Source organism: Mercenaria mercenaria, chromosome 15, assembly GCF_021730395.1.
Source record: "Mercenaria mercenaria strain notata chromosome 15, MADL_Memer_1, whole genome shotgun sequence".
In the NCBI taxonomy this organism is placed as follows: domain Eukaryota; kingdom Metazoa; phylum Mollusca; class Bivalvia; order Venerida; family Veneridae; genus Mercenaria; species Mercenaria mercenaria.
In genome coordinates this window covers 47,708,387-47,729,913 of record NC_069375.1, presented here as the reverse complement: position 1 = coordinate 47,729,913, position 21,527 = coordinate 47,708,387, and the positions used below count along the sequence as shown (strand labels likewise).

Genomic DNA, 21,527 nt, shown 5'->3' with positions numbered 1-21,527 from the left:
AACGTAACACCGCCAAAGCTGGCTCCCGGCTTTTTACGCTTAAACGCTGTTAAACTGAAAAACTAGGAAGCCAGTAAAAGAAACGCAAACATGGCCGCCGTACAAGTCGAGTCGCCGGGTTTTTCTTTTGAAAATTGCTCTAGGTAATTTAATTGGTCTTGAATTTTTACTTATTTAACACGAAAGATTGATTTGTTATACAAACTTCAAGTTAAAAAATTCATTTGAAGTCAGACGGTGGGTGTAATTTAAATGCACAGCATGAAATATCGCCCAAAAATGTGCAAGTCATCTACTGGCATAGTGCTAGCATAAAAAAGGCAGTGGCTAGGAATCCGGATTATCATTTACACTGGTAACACAGTACATAACAGTACAAGCATACTGATTACCGAACCTGTATAGTTTTTCCCTTTCATATGAACTTGAGTTAGGTAGAATCTACTACCTAGAAGGCAGAGCTACCATTTCAAGAAATCAGAAAAGTAAAACCATTATATAATGTAACATCAAAAGTATGCCCACTTATTTAGCCTGATTAATGTATAATAAACAAGATTATCATTACCATACAAATCTATATAATCAAAAAGTGTGCCCACTTAATCAGCCTGATTAATGTGTGATAAACAAGATATTAAAGGGCAGTGCTATACTGCTACTTGATTATACAGTAGCAAACATGCATCTAACCTAATCAAAGTTGACATGTGGGGAAGAACTTTTGTGTTCAAATAATTCATAATTAATATTTTATACAAATAAGGGAGAAGCTTTTCAAATTGTCAATATTATTTCGAGATTATTTTAAAATATCATATGTTAACTATAATGGGTTTAAATTAAATAAACTAAATTTCAATTTCATGTCAAGGAAATATGTGACAGATTCAATAATCCTTTACTGCTTATCAAGCAGATTGTTAAATTTACTTAGACTTTGATATTTAATTTGTAATTCTTAAAACAACGGACATACTAGAATATTCTGTTATATATTTTTTGGCATCGTTAATAAACATAACATTTTTAGTAAAATCAAATAATATCAAATTAGTAATTATTCATACATCAGACATACTAGAATATTCTGTTATATTATTTTTTTCAGCATAACATTATTCTAGTAAAATCAGATAATATTTTATTCATACAACGGTCATACTAGAATATTCTGTTATGTTATATTATATATTTTTTTTTATTCTGTTATATTATATTATTTTTGCATCATTAAGCAGCATAACATACATCTCTGAGTCTGTACATAGTTTTTTTTACGTGGTCTTGCAGGCATAATGACAGACTTTAAACAGTAGCAACGCTCGAACATGTATATCATAAAAGATGATAAATTTAGGTGGAAATTTTAACATTATATACAAAATCTTGCCAAATGAGTAATGTCACCTACCTGTATAACTGCAAATATCTTGTACAGACAATTTAAACATCCAAGGTGTGATTAACACTTAATCACATAGATGAAATAATTTATTAGTCTAATAATTGCAATTGCAATTACTTACTTTGAGAAGGAGAAAAAAGGTACCAAAACCATAAGTGTACCTACAAAGGACTAATTAAATATCATTTTCCACTGAATAGTTGTTTGTAACAGTTTTTACAATACAACTGAGCAACAATTTAATATAATTGAAAGATTTTATCAAACAGACAGCTTGAATGGATGCAATCAAGAAATCTGCAAAATATATTCATTTCTTACAAAGGGAATTATTTATGACAAATTAATTATTGATATTTATTTCTGTACAAATTTACCATATATGCTTCTATATTCGAAGACATATATTTTAGAATCAATATATTTAGATATTTCTTTTCACATGATGGTATAAAGAAAACTGCCTGAAATAATACTCATATCTTTTTTATTTAACCATGCTATCTTATAATTAAAATCTAAACTTGAAAATTAAAATAATACAATCTATTGGCACTGCTTTCAACAATTATTATCATAATTGCCCCTAATTTGTCCATTGTGTATCTTTAATAGTACTTAGTGCCTCCTTAGCGGTCTTTGCTAGGAAAACTGCCTGAAATAATTTACTCATATCTTTTTTTATTTTAACATTTATTTCTTAGATTTTTCTTAAGGGTCTTTATTGTACCCTAAGTCACCCCTTAGTGGTCCTTAGTGCTCACTTAGAGGATCTTAGTGGTCCTTTGTGCCTCCTTAGTGGTCCTTAGTGGTCCTTAGTGGTATATTGCAGGACCCACCTTGAAAAACGGTAGGGATAGAGTGCGAAATGGACTCCATTTCGCGAAATGGACTTTACGTCTACGAAATGGACTTTTATTATTTAAAATACGGCTTCAATTTCAAATATATCTGTATTTTCTTGAATGAATCTGATAGAGGATAGTTTCACCTACATGATGATTATTTGTGATGGTAAATTGGCCGGGTGAATAACAGAAATTGTACGATTTATCAAGACCGCGGCCTACGAAATGACATTTTCATACAAAATCTTATACAAAATGGACTTTTGTTATTTAAAATACGGCTTAAATTTCAAATATATCTGTATTTTCTTAAATGAATCTGATAGAGGATAGTTTCACCTACATGATGATTATTTTTGATGGTAAATTGGCCGGGTGAATAAAAGAAATTGTACGATTTATCAAGACCGCGGCCTACGAAATGGACATTTTCATACAAAATCTTATACAAAATGGACTTTTATTTTTTAATTGCAGCATTAATTTCAAAGATTTATGAAGTTTCTTCAATTTATTTTATTAAATAATAGATAAACCTTCACATTGGATTGGTCATTTTAGATGATATATTTTTGTTATTTATAACAAAATTATTACAATGTAAATTAAGAGCGCGTCATAGGAAATGGAAATTGTGTGCCAAACTTGTACGAAATGGACTTTTTACTTCATTTCTATTACTTTAATGTTGAAGATATCGTCATTTTCTTTGACAGATGTGATAGATTAGAGTTTAACTTACATGTTAGACTCTTTTGATAACCTGTCGATCTAATACATAAATTGAATATTTCAATTTATTGCGACCACTCCTCGCGAAATGGACATTTTCTTGCCAAAGCATGTATGAAATGGACTTATATATTATTAATTGTTTGTTTAATTGCAAAGAATTTGTTAATTTTTAAAACAAATTTGAAACATGAAAGATAATCCTAACCTAATCACGCAGTAAGTAGCAAAAAAATGTTTTAATGTAAAGTTTGGTTTAATTTCCAGGTATAACGGTTTTACCTTAATAGAGAAATGCACATATAATAATATACATAAATTTGTACATGAATTGATTAGAAAACAAGTTTACAAATAGTTTTATGTTACGCATCTTTGTATTTGTGTAAATATTTCTTGATGAACAATTATATTACCAAAAAAAAAATGTACGAATTATTGTGTTTTTGTTGTTTTAATTTTAATGGAATCCGTATTTTATACGGAACATAGTTACATAAGAAATATTACACAGGTTAGAACGTTTAAATAATGAGTTATTTTTTTACGAAATAGATATGTCCCTTAAAAGATACAAATAGATAATTTAAAAAATTATTTAAGTTGTTTTTCCAAGTCATAAAGTGTTTATTTAATTGTAATTAAGTTGCCGCAGCTTTTAATATTATTTTCACGTTAATTGCCCGATGATTGGATTATCACACCTAACTAATCAGTGTATGCACGTGTATAATATTAGCCCCTCTTGATTGACCACGTGTGTATCTTTACCATTGTCACCTTACTAATTATCATATATTAGAGCGGCAAGTATATTTGTCCGCTCTGACATCAAAAACAGTCAAAGGTAAGTTTAATAACAACAATTATAAAAAATTGAGAAATGCCAGTTAAATAAAATCGTATAAATACACCCGTTATGAATACGCGGTCTACTCTTACATTTTTTTGTTAAAATGTCTAAGAAATACGCTTGTTCAGTGTGTCTGGAAAATTGTAAAACGGATTGTATTTACTGTGAGGTAAGAATTTTCGGTTTAATGTTTTGAATTGTTGTTTGATTGTGGTAATATATTACATTCAAATAAGAAAATTAGCATAATTGGATTTATACCTTAATTGTCGTTTATTGACTTATTAGTTTACTTATGTACTCCCTGTGCTCCATATTATATTTTTTTGTATTTGCTATAGACATTGTGTTAACACGCTTTATGCAATAAATCGAAATTGAATTTAATTTACATGTATGTGTATATTAGTAAAATTGATATACAATGTCTTTTCAACTACCGATAGCTGCGAAAATATCACGAAATGGAATTTGCAAAAATTATTAACATAAGATGAACAATCATTCATAAAAATGTCAGCCGTAAAAACTTTATAAATAAATTCCATCAATGAATCATATTCATTAATATCAAACGTATATTTCACCTTGTGACCTTAAACACGAGAAATGAAATTTTCATGCATTCCAATTCGACACCGTTTTTGTCCCATGTGTAAAGAAAATAATTGAAGTAACAATTTATTACACCAAAATGTGAAATTACCTTTAACTGAATTCAACTTTTTTATTTCAACCCTGGTACATTAACGCTACGCTCGTGACCAAATTGGTTTTCCAAAATGATTGCTTAAAGTAATTATGTTAATTTCACGTATATATCTTTATAGTTCTAGCTAAAAGATCAGACTGATTAATTTTCACGGCTTTATTAAATTCCACCCACTAACAAATTAAATTGACCGCTGAAAATGGAAATTTTTATACGATAGATGAGTTAAAACGTATATATTCAGTAAATGGTACATTTTTAGACCTACATAGAATTATGAATAATATACCAAACAAGTGGAAAGAAAAGATAAGAAATAATAAAACAGCTGTCCGCAAATACAACGTAGATATTAACCCATACTTAAGATTACTTGTTAAAGATAAAAAGGGCAGTAGCTCTTTTTATAATACCATTACAAGAATTAAGGAAATATACATACCAAATAAATGGAACCAAACATTAGGACATATCTCAGAATTAGAATTTAAATTATTTTGCAAAAATATAGAAACAATCAAGGAAATTAAACTAAAAAATTTTCAATTTAAGATAAATCAAAACATTCTAGTAACTAAATCATTTTTGTATAAAATAAATAAAGTCGACGGCAATTTATGTTCATATTGTCGTCAACAACAAGAGACAATAGAACATTTAACATTTGAATGTGCACATGTTAATAAGTTTTTATTTGACTTAAGTAATTGGGCAAAAGAAAGATTTAATATTGACATTAATTTACAGGAAAAAAATTTCATTTTTTCGTATGATACCTGTACCAATCGAGCTGGAAATTATCTTGCTTTACTTCTAAAGTATTATGTTTATAAAACAAAGTTTAAAGAAAACTGTTGTAGGTACCTCTCTGTACCAATGTTCAAAGTTTATTTTAAAGATAAACTTATAAGTTTGAAATACATTTCAGCCATTAATAATAAAATATCTGAATTCGAAAAGAATTGGTCTCAAGTTATCGAAACGATAGATAACTAAGCAAAAATTAACAACAGAATTTAAGAAATAAAGCAAAGTAAAATATTTCCTAACCTGCCAAAAGATCATCTTTAATAATACCAAAATATTGAAAAATAAAAACTTGTTAATTCCGATCTTTTATTAATAGAGCTAACCATAACTGTCTACTAAGAGTTATTAAGGGATCTTTCATTTTATTAAATCAGTTTCCCCCATTTTTCACTTTTTTCTTCCTCTTTTCTTTTTTTTTTTCTTAAACAACTTGCGCATATTTCTGTTAAATATGTGCTCTTTTTTTTTTCCTGTCTATATTTTTTTTTCTCATACACACTTCATCATATTTTCGTAAAATATTACCCCAATTTGTAAATTGCCTGATAACAACTGTCAATGGCAATATACGACTTAAGATAGTATATGAAGTAGTTATAAAAATATGTATACATAATAGATCACTAAGATTACATGTTGAACAATATGTCTTGATATTTACATTATTAACTCATGTAATTGTACGTTTGCATCATGGGTTTATATGTATCTATATATGTACGTTTGCATCATGTGTTTATATTTCCGTCCGTCCTTCCGTTAACAATTTCTCGTTATCGCATCTCCTCAGAAACTACCAGGGGGATTTTGACCAAACTTTGTCAGAATGATGTATTGGTACCCTAGTTGTGTCCCCCTGAAAATCAGACTGGTTCAACAAATTTTTAATAAGTTATGGCCCTTTGCTTATTTCTATAATTTACATAGATTTATATAGGGAAAAACTTTGAAAATCTTCTTGCCCCAAACCACAGAACCTAGGGCTTTGATATTTAGTATGAAGCATCATCTAGTGGTCTTCTACCAAGATGATTCAAATTATTTCCCTGGGTTGTAATATGGCCCCGCCCCGGGGGTCACATGGTTTATATAGACTTATTTAGGGAAAAACTTTGAAAAACCTCTTGTCCAAAACCACAGGGCCTAGGGCTTTGATATTTTGTATGTGACATCATCTAGTGGTCTTCAACTAAGATTGTTCAAATTATCCCCCTAGGGTCAAATATGGCCCCGCCCCGGGGGTCACATGGTTTACATAGACTTATATACGGAAAAACTTTGAAAATCTTCTTGTCCAAACCACAAAGCCTAGGGCTTTGATATTTGTAATGTAGCATCGTCTAGTGGTTCTCTACCAAGTTTGTTAAAATTATCCCCCTAGGATCAAATATGGCCCCGCCCTGGGGGTCACATGGTTCATATAGACTTATATAGGGAAAAGCTTATAAAAACTTCTTGTCAATAACCTACAACATTCAAATTTGGACCACATGTATGGTTTTGAGTGGCAAGATGAACCTTGACATGAGTTGACCTTGATTTTGACCTAGTGACCTACTTTCACATTTCTGTAGCTACTACCTTCAAATTTGGACCACATGCATAGTTTTGTGCACTGAAATAAACTTTGACCTTGACATTGACCTAGTGACCTACTTTCACATTTTTGAAGGTACAGGCTTCAAATTTGGACCACATGCATAGTTCTGTATTCTGAAATAAAATTTGACCTTGATTTTGACCTAGTGACCTACTTTCACATTTCTCAAGCTATAGCCTTCAAATTTGGACCACATGCATGGTTTTGTGGTACCGAAACAAACTTTGACCTTTACATTGACCTAGTGACCTACTTTCACATTTTTTAAAGTACAGGCTTCAAATTTGGACCACATGCATAGTTTTGTATTCCGAAATAAAATTTGACCTTGATTTTGACCTAGTGACCTACTTTCACATTTCTCAAGCTACAGCCTTCAAATTTGGACCACTTGCATAGTTTTGTGTACCAAAATGAACTTTGACCTAAAGATTGACCTAGTGACCTACTTTCAGATTTCTGTAGCTATAGGCTTCAAATTTAGACCACATGAATAGGATTGTGTACCGAAACAAACTTTGACCTTGATATTGACCTAATGACCTACGTTCACATTTTTGAAGGAACAGGCTTCAAATTTGGACCACATGCATAGATTTGTGTTGTGAAGTGAAATTTGACCTTGGTTTTGACCTAGTGACCTCTTTTCTCATTTTTCAAGCTACAGCCTTCAAATTTGGACCACTTGCATAGTTTTATGTACCGAAATAAACTTTGACCTTAAGATTGACCTAGTGACCTACTTTCAAATTTCTCAAACTACAGTCTTCAAAATTGATGCACATGCATAGTTTTGTGTACAAAGAACTTTGTCCTTGAAATTGATCTAGTGACCTACTTTCACATTTCTCAAGTTACAGCTTTCGAATTTAGACCACATGCACAGTGTTGTGTACGGAAATGAAATTTGACCTTGAGCTAGTCAGTAAGTCTTGAAATTTGGAACACACAAAAATGACACATTGGTGGGCGCCAAGATCACTCTGTGATCTCTTGTTTTTTATCCAATAGCAAGCGAGCGCCACTTCTAAACAAGAACTACGTATGCGTACTATAAACGTTTTATTTCATGTTTTTAAATTCCTGCCGTTTATTCATTATTTAAGATTTTTCTATTCTGTTTTTTGTATTTTCCGTCCCTAAGTCTGAATATTATGCCCATAGTTTGTAATATTTGTTTTCTTTTATAACGAAAGTAAGATTTAAGATCGCGCTGTATGAAATTTTATGGGTAAAACATGTTGAATTGAATAATAAATCTGAAAAAGATTATTCATGCTTGTGTTGGTTCGATTTCGTAAATAATTATTTAAATTTTAAAAATATACTATCAAAAATGACCATCATTTACTAGTACCTCATATCTATCATATCTAGACACTACAGTTACTTTTGAAATTAAAGCCACAATTAAGAAAATAAAGTCCATTTCGTATGGGTTTTTGCACGAAAATGTCCATTTCGAAGGATGCGGTCTTACTAAATTGTAACGTTCTGGTTATTATTTAGTGAAATATTTTATCTAAAGCTACCAAGATTTAGTTATACATCTAATGTATCATATATATTTAGGAAATTACAAATATCATCGAAATTGACGCCACAATTAAGAAAATAATTGTCCATTTCGTAGAACTTTAGCGCGAAAATGTCCATTTCGGAGGGCGCGGTTTTAATAAATTGTAATATTTTGGTTATAGATTAGAAAAAAAATACCAAAAGTGTCCAACATTTAGTTTTACCTCTAATCTATCATATCTATTTATGAAAATACATATTTCATCAAAATTAAACCATCACTTAGAAAAATAAAAATCCATTTCTTAGAAGTTTGGCGTGAAAATGTCCTTTTCGGAGGACGCGGTCTCAATAAATTGCAATATTATGTTTAAAAATTAAAAAATAATTTATCAATGGTGACCAATATTTAGTATTACCTTCTACCAATAATATCTTTTCATGAAAACACAAAGATCGTAGACATTAACGCCACACTTAAGAAAATAAAAGTCCATTTCGTAGAAGGTTGGCACGAAAATGTCCATTTCGGAGGGCGCTGTTTTAATACATTGAAATATTTTGGTTATAGATTAGAAACAAATATTATCAAAAGTGACAAACACTTAGTATTACTTCTAATATATCATATCTATTTATGAAAATACAAACTTCAACAAATTTAGACCCGCAATTAAGAAAATAAAAGTCCATTTTGTATAACTTTGGCGCGAAAAAAGTCCGTTTCAGCGGACGTGGTCTTAATAAATTGTAATATTTTGGTTAAAAATTAGAAAAATATATTATCAAAAGTGACCAACATTTAGTATTACCTCTAATCTATCATACTGTTTTATAAAAATATATATTTCGTCAAAATTAAACCCATAATTAAGAAAATAAAAGTCCATTTTGTAGAATTTTGGCACGAAAATGTCCATTTCGGAGGACGCGGTCTTAATAAATTGCAATATTTTGGTTATAAATTAAAAAAAATGATTTTTCGAAGGTGATCAATATTTAGCTTTACCTATTATCAATCATATCTATGGAAGAAAATACATATAACTTTTTCATTAAAGTCACAATTAAGAAAATAAAAGTCCATTTCGTAGACGTAAAGTCCATTTTGCGAAATGGAGTCCATTTCGCACTCTATCCCTACCCCTTGAAAAATCACCAGTGCCCCTTGAAAATCAAAGGAGTGCTGCTGGAATTATGGATCTGTTTTAGGAAGTGTATGTTCTTTAAAATCTATTAAAATTTTTATCAATTAATGATAATTCATGATTTCTGAATGAATGTCTTAGAATGCGTTAAGATTAGATCTTGACATGCGAAAACTCTACAAATATTCTATATACGAACTAAAGAAAGTTACGGTTCTTTTTAGAAGGAAGAATGTGTCCAACTTTAAGGCCAAAATACTGCTATGATAGACTTCTGGTATGGGAGAATGAAAATCATTTATATGTACAAAGCTTGTTTAAAAACCAAAAGACTAGCCATCTTAAAAAGTTATTGATGAGAATTTTACCCAGAGAAAATCACTTTTTTGCCGAAATTCTCGAAAACTCCTGTTTTATTTACTGAACTGCTAAGTTAACAATCTATGACATTTTTATGGTTAATCTTTTAGCACTACTGGTATAGAATAGGAATGGTATTAGGATCCTTTTTAGCCCACCATCATCAGATGGTGGGCTATTCAAATCACTCTGCGTCCGTGGTCCGTCGTCCTTCCGTCCGTCCGTCCGTCCGTCAGTCCGTCCGTCCTTCTGTCCGTTAACAATTTCTCGTTATCGCATCTCCTCAGAAACTACCGGGGGGGATTTTAACCAAACTTTGTCAGAATGATGTATTGGTACCCTAGTTGTGTCCCCCTGAAAATCAGACTGGTTCAACAATTTTTTAGTGAGTTATGGCCCTTTGTTTATTTCTATAATTTACATAGATTTATATAGGGAAAAACTTTGAAAATCTTCTTGTCCAAAACCACAGAGCCTAGGGCTTTGATATTTGGTATGAAGCATCATCTTGTGGTCCTCTACCAAGATGATTCAAATTATTTCCTTGGGTCTAATATGGCCCCGCCCTGGGGTCACATGGTTTATATAGACTTATATAGGGAAAAACTTTGAAGAACCTCTTGTTCAAAACCACAGGGCCTAGGGCTTTGATATTTTGTATATGACATCATCTAGTGGTCTTCTACTAAAATTGTTCAAATTATCCCCCTAGGGTCAAATATGGCCCCGCCCCAGGGTCACATGGTTTACATAGACTTACATAGGGAAAAACTTTGAAAATCTTCTAGTCCAAACCACAAAGCCTAGGGCTTTGGCATTTGTAATGTAGCATCATCTAGTGGTTCTCTACCAAGTCTGTTCAAATTATCCCCCTAGGATCAAATATGGCCCCGCCCTGGGGGGTCACATGGTTCATATAGACTTATATAGGGAAAAGATTTTAAAATCTTGTCAGTAACCTACAACATTCAAATTTGGACCACATGTATGGTTTTGAGTGGCAAGATGAACCTTGACATGAGTTGACCTTGATTTTGACCTAGTGACCTACTTTCACATTTCTGTAGCTACTGCCTTCAAATTTGGACCACATGCATAGTTTTGTGCACTGAAACAAACTTTGACCTTGACATTGACCTAGTGACCTACTTTCACATTTTTGAAGGTACAGGCTTCAAATTTGGACCACATGCATAGTTTTGTGTTCTGAAATGGAATTTGACCTTGATTTTGACCTACTGACCTACTTTCACATTCCTCAAGCTACAGCCTTCAAATTTGGACCACATGCATAGTTTTGTGTACCAAAACAAACTTTGACCTTTACATTGACCTAGTGACCTACTTTCACATTTTTGAAGGTACAGGCTTCAAATTTGGAACACATGCATAGTTCTGTGTTCCGAAATAAAATTTGACCTTGATTTTGACCTAGTGACCTACTTTCACATTTCTCAAGCTACAGCCTTCAAATTTGGACCACTTGCATAGTTTTGTGTACCGAAATGAACTTTGACCTTAAGATTGACCTAGTGGCCTACTTTCACATTTCTGTAGCTACAGGCTTCAAATTTAGACCACATGCATATGATTGTGTACCGAAACAAACTTTGACCTTGACATTGACCTAGTGACCTACTTTCACATTTTTAAAGGTACAGGCTTTAAATTTGGACCACATGCATAAATTTGTGTTCTGAAGTGTAATTTGACCTTGATTTTGACCTAGTGACCTACTTTCACATTTCGTCCTTGAAATTGATCTAGTGACCTACTTTCACATTTCTCAAGCCACAGCTTTCGAATTTGGACCACATGCACACTGTTGTGTACGGAAATGAAATTTGACCTTGAGCTAGTCAGTAAGTCTTGAAATTTGGAACACTCAAAAATGGCACATTGGTGGGCGCCAAGATCACTCTGTGATCTCTTGTTGATGTTTATTGATAATTCATAGCAAATAGTTTTTTGGCAGTGGCTACGATTATGGTACCGTAATCCTAACCTCTGGTTCTAGGATTACGGAAGTTCCGTATTCCTAGACAACCCTATGAGGATAGGCTAGGATTACGGAAGTATTTAAGAGGCATCAAATATATGTTAGGACATGCATAAATAACGTTGTAAAATTACTTATTTCACTATTATTTCGTGCTATCGATTCGCTGTTTTGGGTTAGTATAATCTTAATGGTGGCACGCGGAAAGTTTATAGAATTATCTATTTTTAGCTCACCTGTCACATAGTGACAAGGTGAGCTTTTGTGATCGCGTGGCGTCCGTCGTCCGTGCGTCCGTCCGTCCGTCAGTCCGTAAACTTTTGCTTGTGACCACTCTAGAGGTCACATTTTTCACGGGATCTTTATGAAAGTTGGTCAGAATGTTCATCTTGATGATATCTAGGTCAAGTTCGAAACTGGGTCACATGCGGTCAAAAACTAGGTCAGTAGGTCTAAAAATAGAAAAACCTTGTGACCTCTCTAGAGGCCATATTTTTCATAAGATCTTCATGAAAATTGGTCAGAATGTTTACCTTGATGATATCTAAGTCAAGTTCGAAACTGGGTCACGCGGGGTCAAAAACTAGGTCAGTAGGTCTAAAAATAGAAAAACCTTGTGACCTATCTAGAGGCCATATTTCTCAATGGATCTTCATGAAAATTGGTCAGAATGTTCAGCTTGATGATATCTAGGTCAAGTTCGAAACTGGGTCACGTGGGGTCAAAAACTAGGTTAGTAGGTCAAAAAATAGAAAAACCTTGTGACCTCTCTAGACGCCATATTTCTTAATGGATCTTCATGAAAATTGGTCAGAATGTTCATCTTGATGATATCTAAGTCAAGTTCGAAACTGGGTCATGTGTGGTCTAAAACTAGGTCAGTAGGTCTAAAAATAGAAAAACCTTGTGACCTCTCTAGAGGCCATATTTTTCATGAGATCTTCATGAAAATTTGTCAGGATGTTCACCTTGATGATATCTAGGTCAAGTTTGAAACTGAGTCACGTGCGGTCAAAAACTAGGTCAGTAGGTCTGAAAATAGAAAAACTTTGTGACCTCTCTAGAGGCCATATTTTTCATGGGATCTTTATGAAAATTAGTCAAAATGTTCAACTTGATGATATCTAGGTCAAGTTCGAAACTGGATCATGTGCGGTCAATAACTAGATCAGTAGATCTAAAAATAGAAAAACCTTGTGACCTCTCTAGAGGCCATATTTTTCAAGAGATCTTCATGAAAATTGATCAGAATGTTCATCTTGATGATATCTAGGTCAAGTTCAAAACTGGGTCACGTACGTTCAAAAACTAGGTCAGTAAGTCTAAAAATAGAAATACCTTGTGACCTTTCTAGAGGCCATATTATTCAATGGATCTTCATGAAAATTGGTGAGAGTGTTCAGCTTGATGATATCTAGGTCAAGTTCGAAACTGGGTCATGTGCGGTCAAAAACTAGGTCTGTAGGTTGAAAACTAGAAAAACCTTGTGATCTCTCTAGAGGCCATATTTTTCATGAGATCTTCATGAAAATTGGTGAGAATGTTCACCTTGATGATATCTAGGTTAAGTTCAAAAGTGGGTCACGTGCCTTCAAAAAGTAGGTCATTAAGTCAAATAATAGAAAAACCTTGTAACCTCTAGAGGTCAGATTTTTCAATGGATCTTCATGAAAATTGGTCAGAATGTTTATCTTGATGATATCTAGGTCACATGTGCTCAAAAACTAGGTCACTATGTCAAATAATAAAAATAACGACCTCATACTCAGTTCAACACTGGGTCATGTTGGGATAGGTGAGCGATTCAGGACCATCATGGTCCTCTTGTTCATATATACCTGCAATTTTTGTCATCAAATCAACACAAATGGTCTTTAATAACATACAATATGGTTATAAATAAAAAAAGTCAAAGTATAGAATATTTTTTTAAACCTAACTTTTACCCTCATATTTCTATATTTCCGCGGGCCGCCATTAATATAGCGTTTAAGATTATACTAACCCAAAATGGCGGATAGATAACACGGAATAATAAGGCAGGCATCAAAAATCGCTATTTTAATAAAGTGAAATAAGAAGTTTACAACATCATTTATGCATGTCCCAACATATTTTTGATGTCTCTTAAATACTTTCGTAATCCTAGCCTATCCTCGTAGGGTTGTCTAGGAATACGGAACTTCCGTAATCCTAGAACAGGAGGCTAGGATTACGGTTCCGTAATCGTAGCCACTGCCTAGTTTTTTTCCTAGTAATAAACTCTGGTCAGTGATTTTTATGATTGTGGATGAAATATATGTGAATGGGAGAAGAGCATTTGAGCATTTGGTGTTTTTCACAGTTCAATGCATGTAAATTTTGATCCAAAAACCTTTTCTTTTTTAGCCCACCATCATCAGATGGTGGGCTATTCAAATCACTCTGCGTCCGTGGTCCAACGTCCGTCCTTCCGTCCTTCCGTTAACAATTTCTCGTTATCGCATCTCCTCAGAAACTTACAGGGGGATTTTGACCAAACTTTGTCAGAATGATGTATTGGTACCCTAGTTGTGTCCCCCTGAAAATCAGACTGGTTCAACAATTCTTTAGTGAGTTATGGCCCTTTGTTTATTTCTATAATTTACATAGATTTATATAGGGAAAAACTTGAAAATCTTCTTGTCCAAAACCACAGAGCCTAGAGCTTTGATATTTGGTATGAAACATCATCTAGTGGTCCTCTGCCAAAATGATTCAAATTATTTCCCTGGGGTCTAATATGGCCCCACCCCGGGGGTCACATGGTTTATATAGACTTATATAGGGAAAAACTTTGAAAAACCTCTTATTCAAAAACACAGGGCCTAGGGCTTTGATATTTTGTATGCGACATTATCTAGTGGTCTTCTACTAAGATTGTTCAAATTATTCCCCTAGGGTCAAATATGGCCCCGCCCCGGGGGTCACATTGTTTACATAGACTTATATAGGGAAAAACTTTGAAAATCTTCTTGTCCAAACCACAAAGCCTAGGGCTTTGGCATTTGTAATGTAGCGTCATCTAGTGGTTCTCTACCAAGTTTGTTCAAATCATCCCCTAGGGTCAATTATGGCCCCGCCCTGGGGGTCACATGGTTCATATAGACTTATATAGGGAAAAGCTCTTAAAATCTTCTTGTCAATAACCTGCAACATTCAAGTTTGGACCACCTGTATGGTTTTGAGTGGCAAGATGAACCTTGACAAGAGTTGACCTTGATTTTGACCTAGTGACCTACTTTCACATTTCTGTAGCTACAGCCTTCAAAGTTGGACCACATGCATAGTTTTGTGCACTGAAAAAAACTTTAACCTTGATATTGACCTAGTGACCTACTTTCACATTTTTGAAGGTACAGGCTTCAAATTTGGACCACATGCATAGTTCTGTGTTCCGAAATAAAATTTGACCTTGATTTTGACCTAGTGACCTTCTTTCACATTTCTCGAGCTACAGCCTTCAAATTTGGACCACATGCATAGTTTTGTGTTCCAAAATGAAATTTGACCTTCATTTTGACCTAGTGACCTACTTTCACATTTCTCAAGCTACAGCCTTCAAATTTGGACCACATGCATAATTTTGTGTACCGAAACAAACTTTGACCTTTACATTGACCTAGTGACCTACTTTCACATTGAAGATACAGGCCTCAAATTTGGACCACATGCATAGTTCTGTGTTCCAAACTAAAATTTGACCTTGATTTTGACCTAGTTACCTACTTTCACATTTCTCGAGCTACAGCCATCACATTTGGACCTCTTGCATAGTTTTGTGTACCGAAATGAACTTTGACCTTAAGATTGACCTAGTGACCTACTTTCACATTTCTGTAGGTACGGGCTTCAAATTTAGACGTACATGCATAGGATTGTGTACCGAAGCAAACTTTGACCTTGACATTGACCTAGTGACCTACTTTCACATTTTTGAATATACAGGCTTTAAATTTGGACCACATGTATAGATTTGTATTCTGAAGTGTAATTTGACCTTGGTTTTGACCTAGTGACCTACTTTCACATTTCTAAAGCTACAGCCTTCAAATTTGGACCACTTACATAGTTTTGTGTACCAAAATAAACTTTGACCTTAAGATTGACCTTGTGACCTACTTTCAAATTTATCAAATTACAGCCTTCAAACTTGATGCACATGCATAGTTTTGTGTACAAAGAACTTTGTCCTTGAAATTGATATAGTGACCTACTTTCACATTTCTCAAGCTACAGGTTTTGAATTTTGACCACATGCACAGTGTTTTGTACGGAAATGAAATTTGACCTTGAGCTAGTCAATAAGTCTTAAAATTTTGGAATTCTCAAAAATGGCACATTGGTGGGCGCCAAGATCACTCTGTGATCTCTTGTTTTTTTAAGCTTTACTGACTACATTGGAACCTGACATCACTAACAAAACACTTGTTGAATTTCACATGAATGACTTTATTTTTTACAATACTTTCAAATCCCATAATAAATAAATAAAAAAGAAAGAAAGAAAAAAACTTAAATAAAAAAGAAATAAAAAAAAGCGCTTTTGGTGAGGTTCGAACTCCCGACCTTTGGACTTCAACGCAACCTCGTTAACCACTGCACCAATGTGGAAGTATGACGTCACTAACACAAATATAAGTAAATATAATGCCCCTTCCCCCTCAGAAAATTTCTTTTAAGGCAGTGGCTACGATTACGGAACCGTAATCCTAGCCTCCGATTCTAGGATTATGGAAGTTCCGTATTCCTTAGGACACACCTGAGGATAGGCTAGGATTAAGGAAGTATTTAAGAGGCATCAAATGTATGTGCAGTGATTTTTTTTGCCATTTTGGGAAAAGGTCCGGTACCGGTTGAATTGGGAAAAATGACGGTGTTTTTAACCCAAAGTGGGAATTTTAGCGGGTTTTTACTCAAATTGGGAATTTTTGCTATAAGTCAATAACATCATTTAGAACACTTCTTCCTTTAATTCCATGTAGACATCATCCAATAAACATAATGAATGGTTGAATGATTTATAGTGAAATGTCCCTTTTTTCATATTCTTGAAAATATCAACTCTTGGCTGTCTGAGTCCCTGTAAGAGGAGTCTGACCCTTTGTACAGAGTAACATAAGTTTTGAAACTCGATAGTCATTGACTCTTCAGTCTAAATTTTCAAGGGTCGAAATCAGATTTTCAAGAGTCAAGATCAACATTTCAGGGGTCAACCTATACTGAATGCTTCAAAATAAGAGCTGCTTTTGCAACAGTGTTCATATTTTTCTTACATGCAGACTTTGTATTGGCTTTTTATTTAGATTGTACTAGAAAAATCTCGTAAGAAATGATGGAAATGTCCGAAAAATACGAAGTTTAACAATTTAAATTCTTGATAAAATACCTGTTTCAAGTTGTTTGTTTTTCACCAAGTCAAACCGACGCATGAGGCATATAATGAGCGGGTCAAATACGAGTTTTTCTCGGTTTTTCATGGGTCAAAACCCGGGACCTCGGGTCTACTGAATGCCCTGGTAAACCGGGCTGTCTTTTTTACGGAAATACCGGCGGGCGGGGTTTATTCTTTTACGTCAGAATGAAGGTTTTTCGTTCTCGGTCTCGAGCGTTTTGTAAATTTATACGATACAATCAGTTTGTCTGGGTCATTTTGGGAATTTTTGGATGAGAATTTGGGAAAAAGATACCTTTTTATACGCCCGTTTGAAAAACGGGACGTATTATGGGAACGCCCCTGGCGGGCGGGCGGGCAGGCGGGTTGGCGGGCGGGCGGGCGGGCGGCGTCCACAGACCTTGTCCGGAGCATATCTTCTACATGCATGAAGGGATTTTGATGAAACTTGGCACAGTTGTTCACCATCATGAGACGGAGTGTCATGCGCAAGAACCAGGTCCCTAGGTCTAAGGTCAAGGTCACACTTAGAGGTCAAAGGTCAAATTCAAGAATGACTTTGTCCGGACCATATCTTCTTCATGCATAGAGGGATTTTGATGAAAGTTGGCACAATTGTTCATCATCATGAGACGGAGTGTCATGCGCAAGAACCAGGTCCCTAGGTCTAAGGTCAAGGTCACACTTAGAGGTCAAAGGATACAAGAATGAAAACTTTGTCCGGAGCATTTCTTCTTCATGCATAGAGGGATTTTGATATAACTTGGCACAAATGTTCACCACCATGAGGCGGAGTGTCATGCGCAAGAACCAGGTCCCTAGGTCTAAGGTCAAGGTCACACTTAGAGGTCAAAGGATACAAGAATGAAAACCTTGTCCGGAGCATTTCTTCTTCATGCATAGAGGGATTTTGATATAACTTGGCACAAATGTTCACCACCACGAGACGTAGTGTCATGCGCAAGAACCAGGTCCCTAGGTCTAAGGTCAAGGTCACACTTAGAGGCCAAAGGTCAGATACAAGAATGACTTTGTCCGAAGCATTTCTTCTTCATGCATGGAGGGATTTTGATGTAACTTGACACAATTATACACCATCATGAGACGAAGTGTCATGCGCAGTTCCCTTCTTTCGAATTACTTCCCTTTGTTGTTACTATAAATAGCTTATATTGTAACTTTTTCATTACTAGTCGTAGGGACAAATCGAGACCACTTTTCTGTAGTACAACATGCATGCTACATCCAATTTTGAGGTGTATTTTGACCAGTCTCTACCTGGTAAAGATTTTTGTGAGGACTTACAATTTTTTTTTTTATTTTTTTTTTTTTTTTTTTTTTTTTTTTAAGATTAACTTCCCTTAGTTGTTACTATAAATAACTTATATTGTAACTTTTTTATAATTGACCGTAGGGAAAAACCAAGACCACCTGGTAAGGAGTTTTTTTGTGGACTTAGAAAAACAAAACACTTAGTTATTACTAAACAACCACAAAATTAAAATTCCATTTGCAAATACAGGTGCTAGAGTAAAGAAATTTGCTGTGACGGGCGTATATTGTGACATTCTTGCACTCTTGTTTCATTTGGGAAAAGGTCCGTTTACCGGACCTTTATAAAGAAGGAAAAAAATCACTGATGTAAACAGGTAAAGACATGCATAAATGATGTTGTGAACTTACTTTTCTCACTTAAAATAGAGAAAACAAAACACAAAAACATATACGGGTGTTGATTTCGCCCGATTCTATATGCGTGGAAATCTAATGTGACAGGCAAAATCAAATCATAAAAATTTTAAGTAATGCATATTTTTAGCTCGACTATTCGAAGAATAGTCTAGCTATTCTACTCACCCTGGCGTCGGCATCACACCTTGGTTAAGTTTTTGCATGCCAGTACATACAGCTATCATTTAAAGGCATATAGATTTGAAACTTATTTATTCTTTTTCTAGGTCAATTACCAACCTCACTGGGTCAAGTTCCATAACTCTAACATGTATTTTGAGCAAATTATGCCCCCTTTTGGACTTAGAAAATTCTGGTTAAAGTTTTACATGCAAGTTACTAACTCCAAAACTAATGTAGATATTGAATTGAAACTTCACATGTGTCTTCGGGGTTATAAAACTAGTTGATAGCAGCAAGTCCCATAACTCTGACCTTCATTTTGGCCAAATTATTCTCCCTTTTGGACTTAGAAAATTCTGGTTAAAGTTTTGCGTGCAAGTACATATAGCTATTACCAAAAGGCATATAGATTTGAAACTTATTTTTTCTTTTTATGCCCCCAAAGGGAGGCATATAGTTTTTGAACCGTCTGTCGGTCTGTCGGTCTGTCAGTCTGTCGGTCTGTCGGTCTGTCCGCAATTTTCGTGTCCGGTCCATATCTTTGTCATCGATGGATGGATTTTCAAATAACTTGGCATGAATGTGTACCACAGTAAGACGACGTGCAGTGCGCAAGACCCAGGTCCGTAGCTCAAAGGTCAAGGTCACACTTAGACGTTAAAGGATAGTGCATTGATGGGCGTGTCCGGTCCATATCTTTGTCATCGATGGATGGATTTTCAAATAACTTGGCATGAATGTGTACCACAGTAAGACGACGTGCACAGCGCAAGACCCAGGTCCGTAGCTCAAAGGTCAAGGTCACACTTAGACGTTAAAGGATAGTGCATTGATGGGCGTGTCCGGTCCATATCTTTGTCATCGATGGATGGATTTTCAAATAACTTGGCATTAATGTGTACCACAGTAAGACGACGTGCAGTGCGCAAGACCCAGGTCCGTAGCTCAAAGGTCAAGGTCACACTTAGACGTTAAAGGATAGTGCATTGATGGGCGTGTCCGGTCCATATCTTTGTCATCGATGGATGGATTTTCAAATAACTTGGCATTAATGTGTACCACAGTAAGACGACGTGCAGTGCGCAAGACCCAGGTGCGTAGCTCAAAGGTCAAGGTCACACTTAGACGTTAAAGATCATTTTTCATGATAGTGCATTGATGGGCATGTCCGGTCCATATCTTTGTCATTCATGCATGGATTTTAAAATAACTATGCATGAATGTGTGACACAGTAAGACGATGTGTCGCGCGCAAGACCCAGCTCCATAGGTCAAAGGTCCTAAACTCTAACATCGGCCATAACTATTCATTCAAAGTGCCATCAGGGGCATGTGTCATCCTACGGAGACAGCTCTTGTTCTAGATCAATTACCTACATCACTAGGTCAAGTCCAATAACTCTGACATGTATTTTGGCCAAATTATGCCCCCTTTTGGACTTAGAAAATTCTGGTTAAAGTTTTGCGTGCAAGTACATACAGCTATTACTAAAAGGCATATGGATTTAAAACTTATTTTTTCTTTTTCTAGATCAATTACCTACCTCAGTGGGTCAAGTCCCATAACTCTGACATGTATTTTGGGCAAATTATGCCCCCTTTTGGACTTAGAAAATTCTGGTTAAAGATTTACATGCAAGTTACTATCTCCAAAACTAATGCTGATATTGAATTGAAACTTCACATGTGTCTTCGGGGTTATAAAACTAGTTGACAGAATCAAGTCCCATAACTCTGACATGTATTTTGGGCAAATAATGCCCCCTTTTGGACTTAGAAAATTCTGGTTAAAGTTTTACATGCAAGTTACTATCTCCAAAACTAATGCAGATATTGAATTGAAACTTCACATGTGTCTTCGGGGTTATAAAACTAGTTGACAGAATCAAGTCCCATAACTCTGACCTGTATTTTGGGCAAATTATGCCCCCTTTTGGACTTAAAACTCTTTTGATATTTAACATTTTGGGTAATAATTTCCTGCTTCTGTGACAATAGTTCGATAGTCGAGCTTGGCTGTCTTACAGACAGCTCTTGTTAAAGATATAATTCTACGTTTGTCTGCCAATTTTCAAAAAAAAAATCGTGTGGTTTTGGAAAGAAAAAAATATGTTGATTTCGCCTGTTTCTTTAAGACTAAACCGAAATGGCTGATCGATAACACAAAATAATAGGGCAGGCATAAAAAAACCCGCTATTTTAAGTGAAATAAGTAAGTTTACAATAACATTTATGCATGTCCTAACATACATTTGATGCCTCTTTAAGTATA

At 34.6% G+C, this 21,527-nt stretch overlaps 1 protein-coding gene across 1 annotated transcript in view; it reads left to right on the top strand.

The window, feature by feature from the left end:
- The window catches only part of LOC123552354 (proteasome subunit beta type-7-like), a 37,789-nt gene continuing 16,262 nt past the window's right edge, over positions 1-21,527 (top strand). The window contains exon 1 of the mRNA XM_045341964.2: positions 1-143. Coding sequence (XP_045197899.1) covers positions 91-143 — 53 coding nt within the window. The 5' untranslated portion in view covers positions 1-90. The remainder of the gene's footprint in view (positions 144-21,527) is intronic.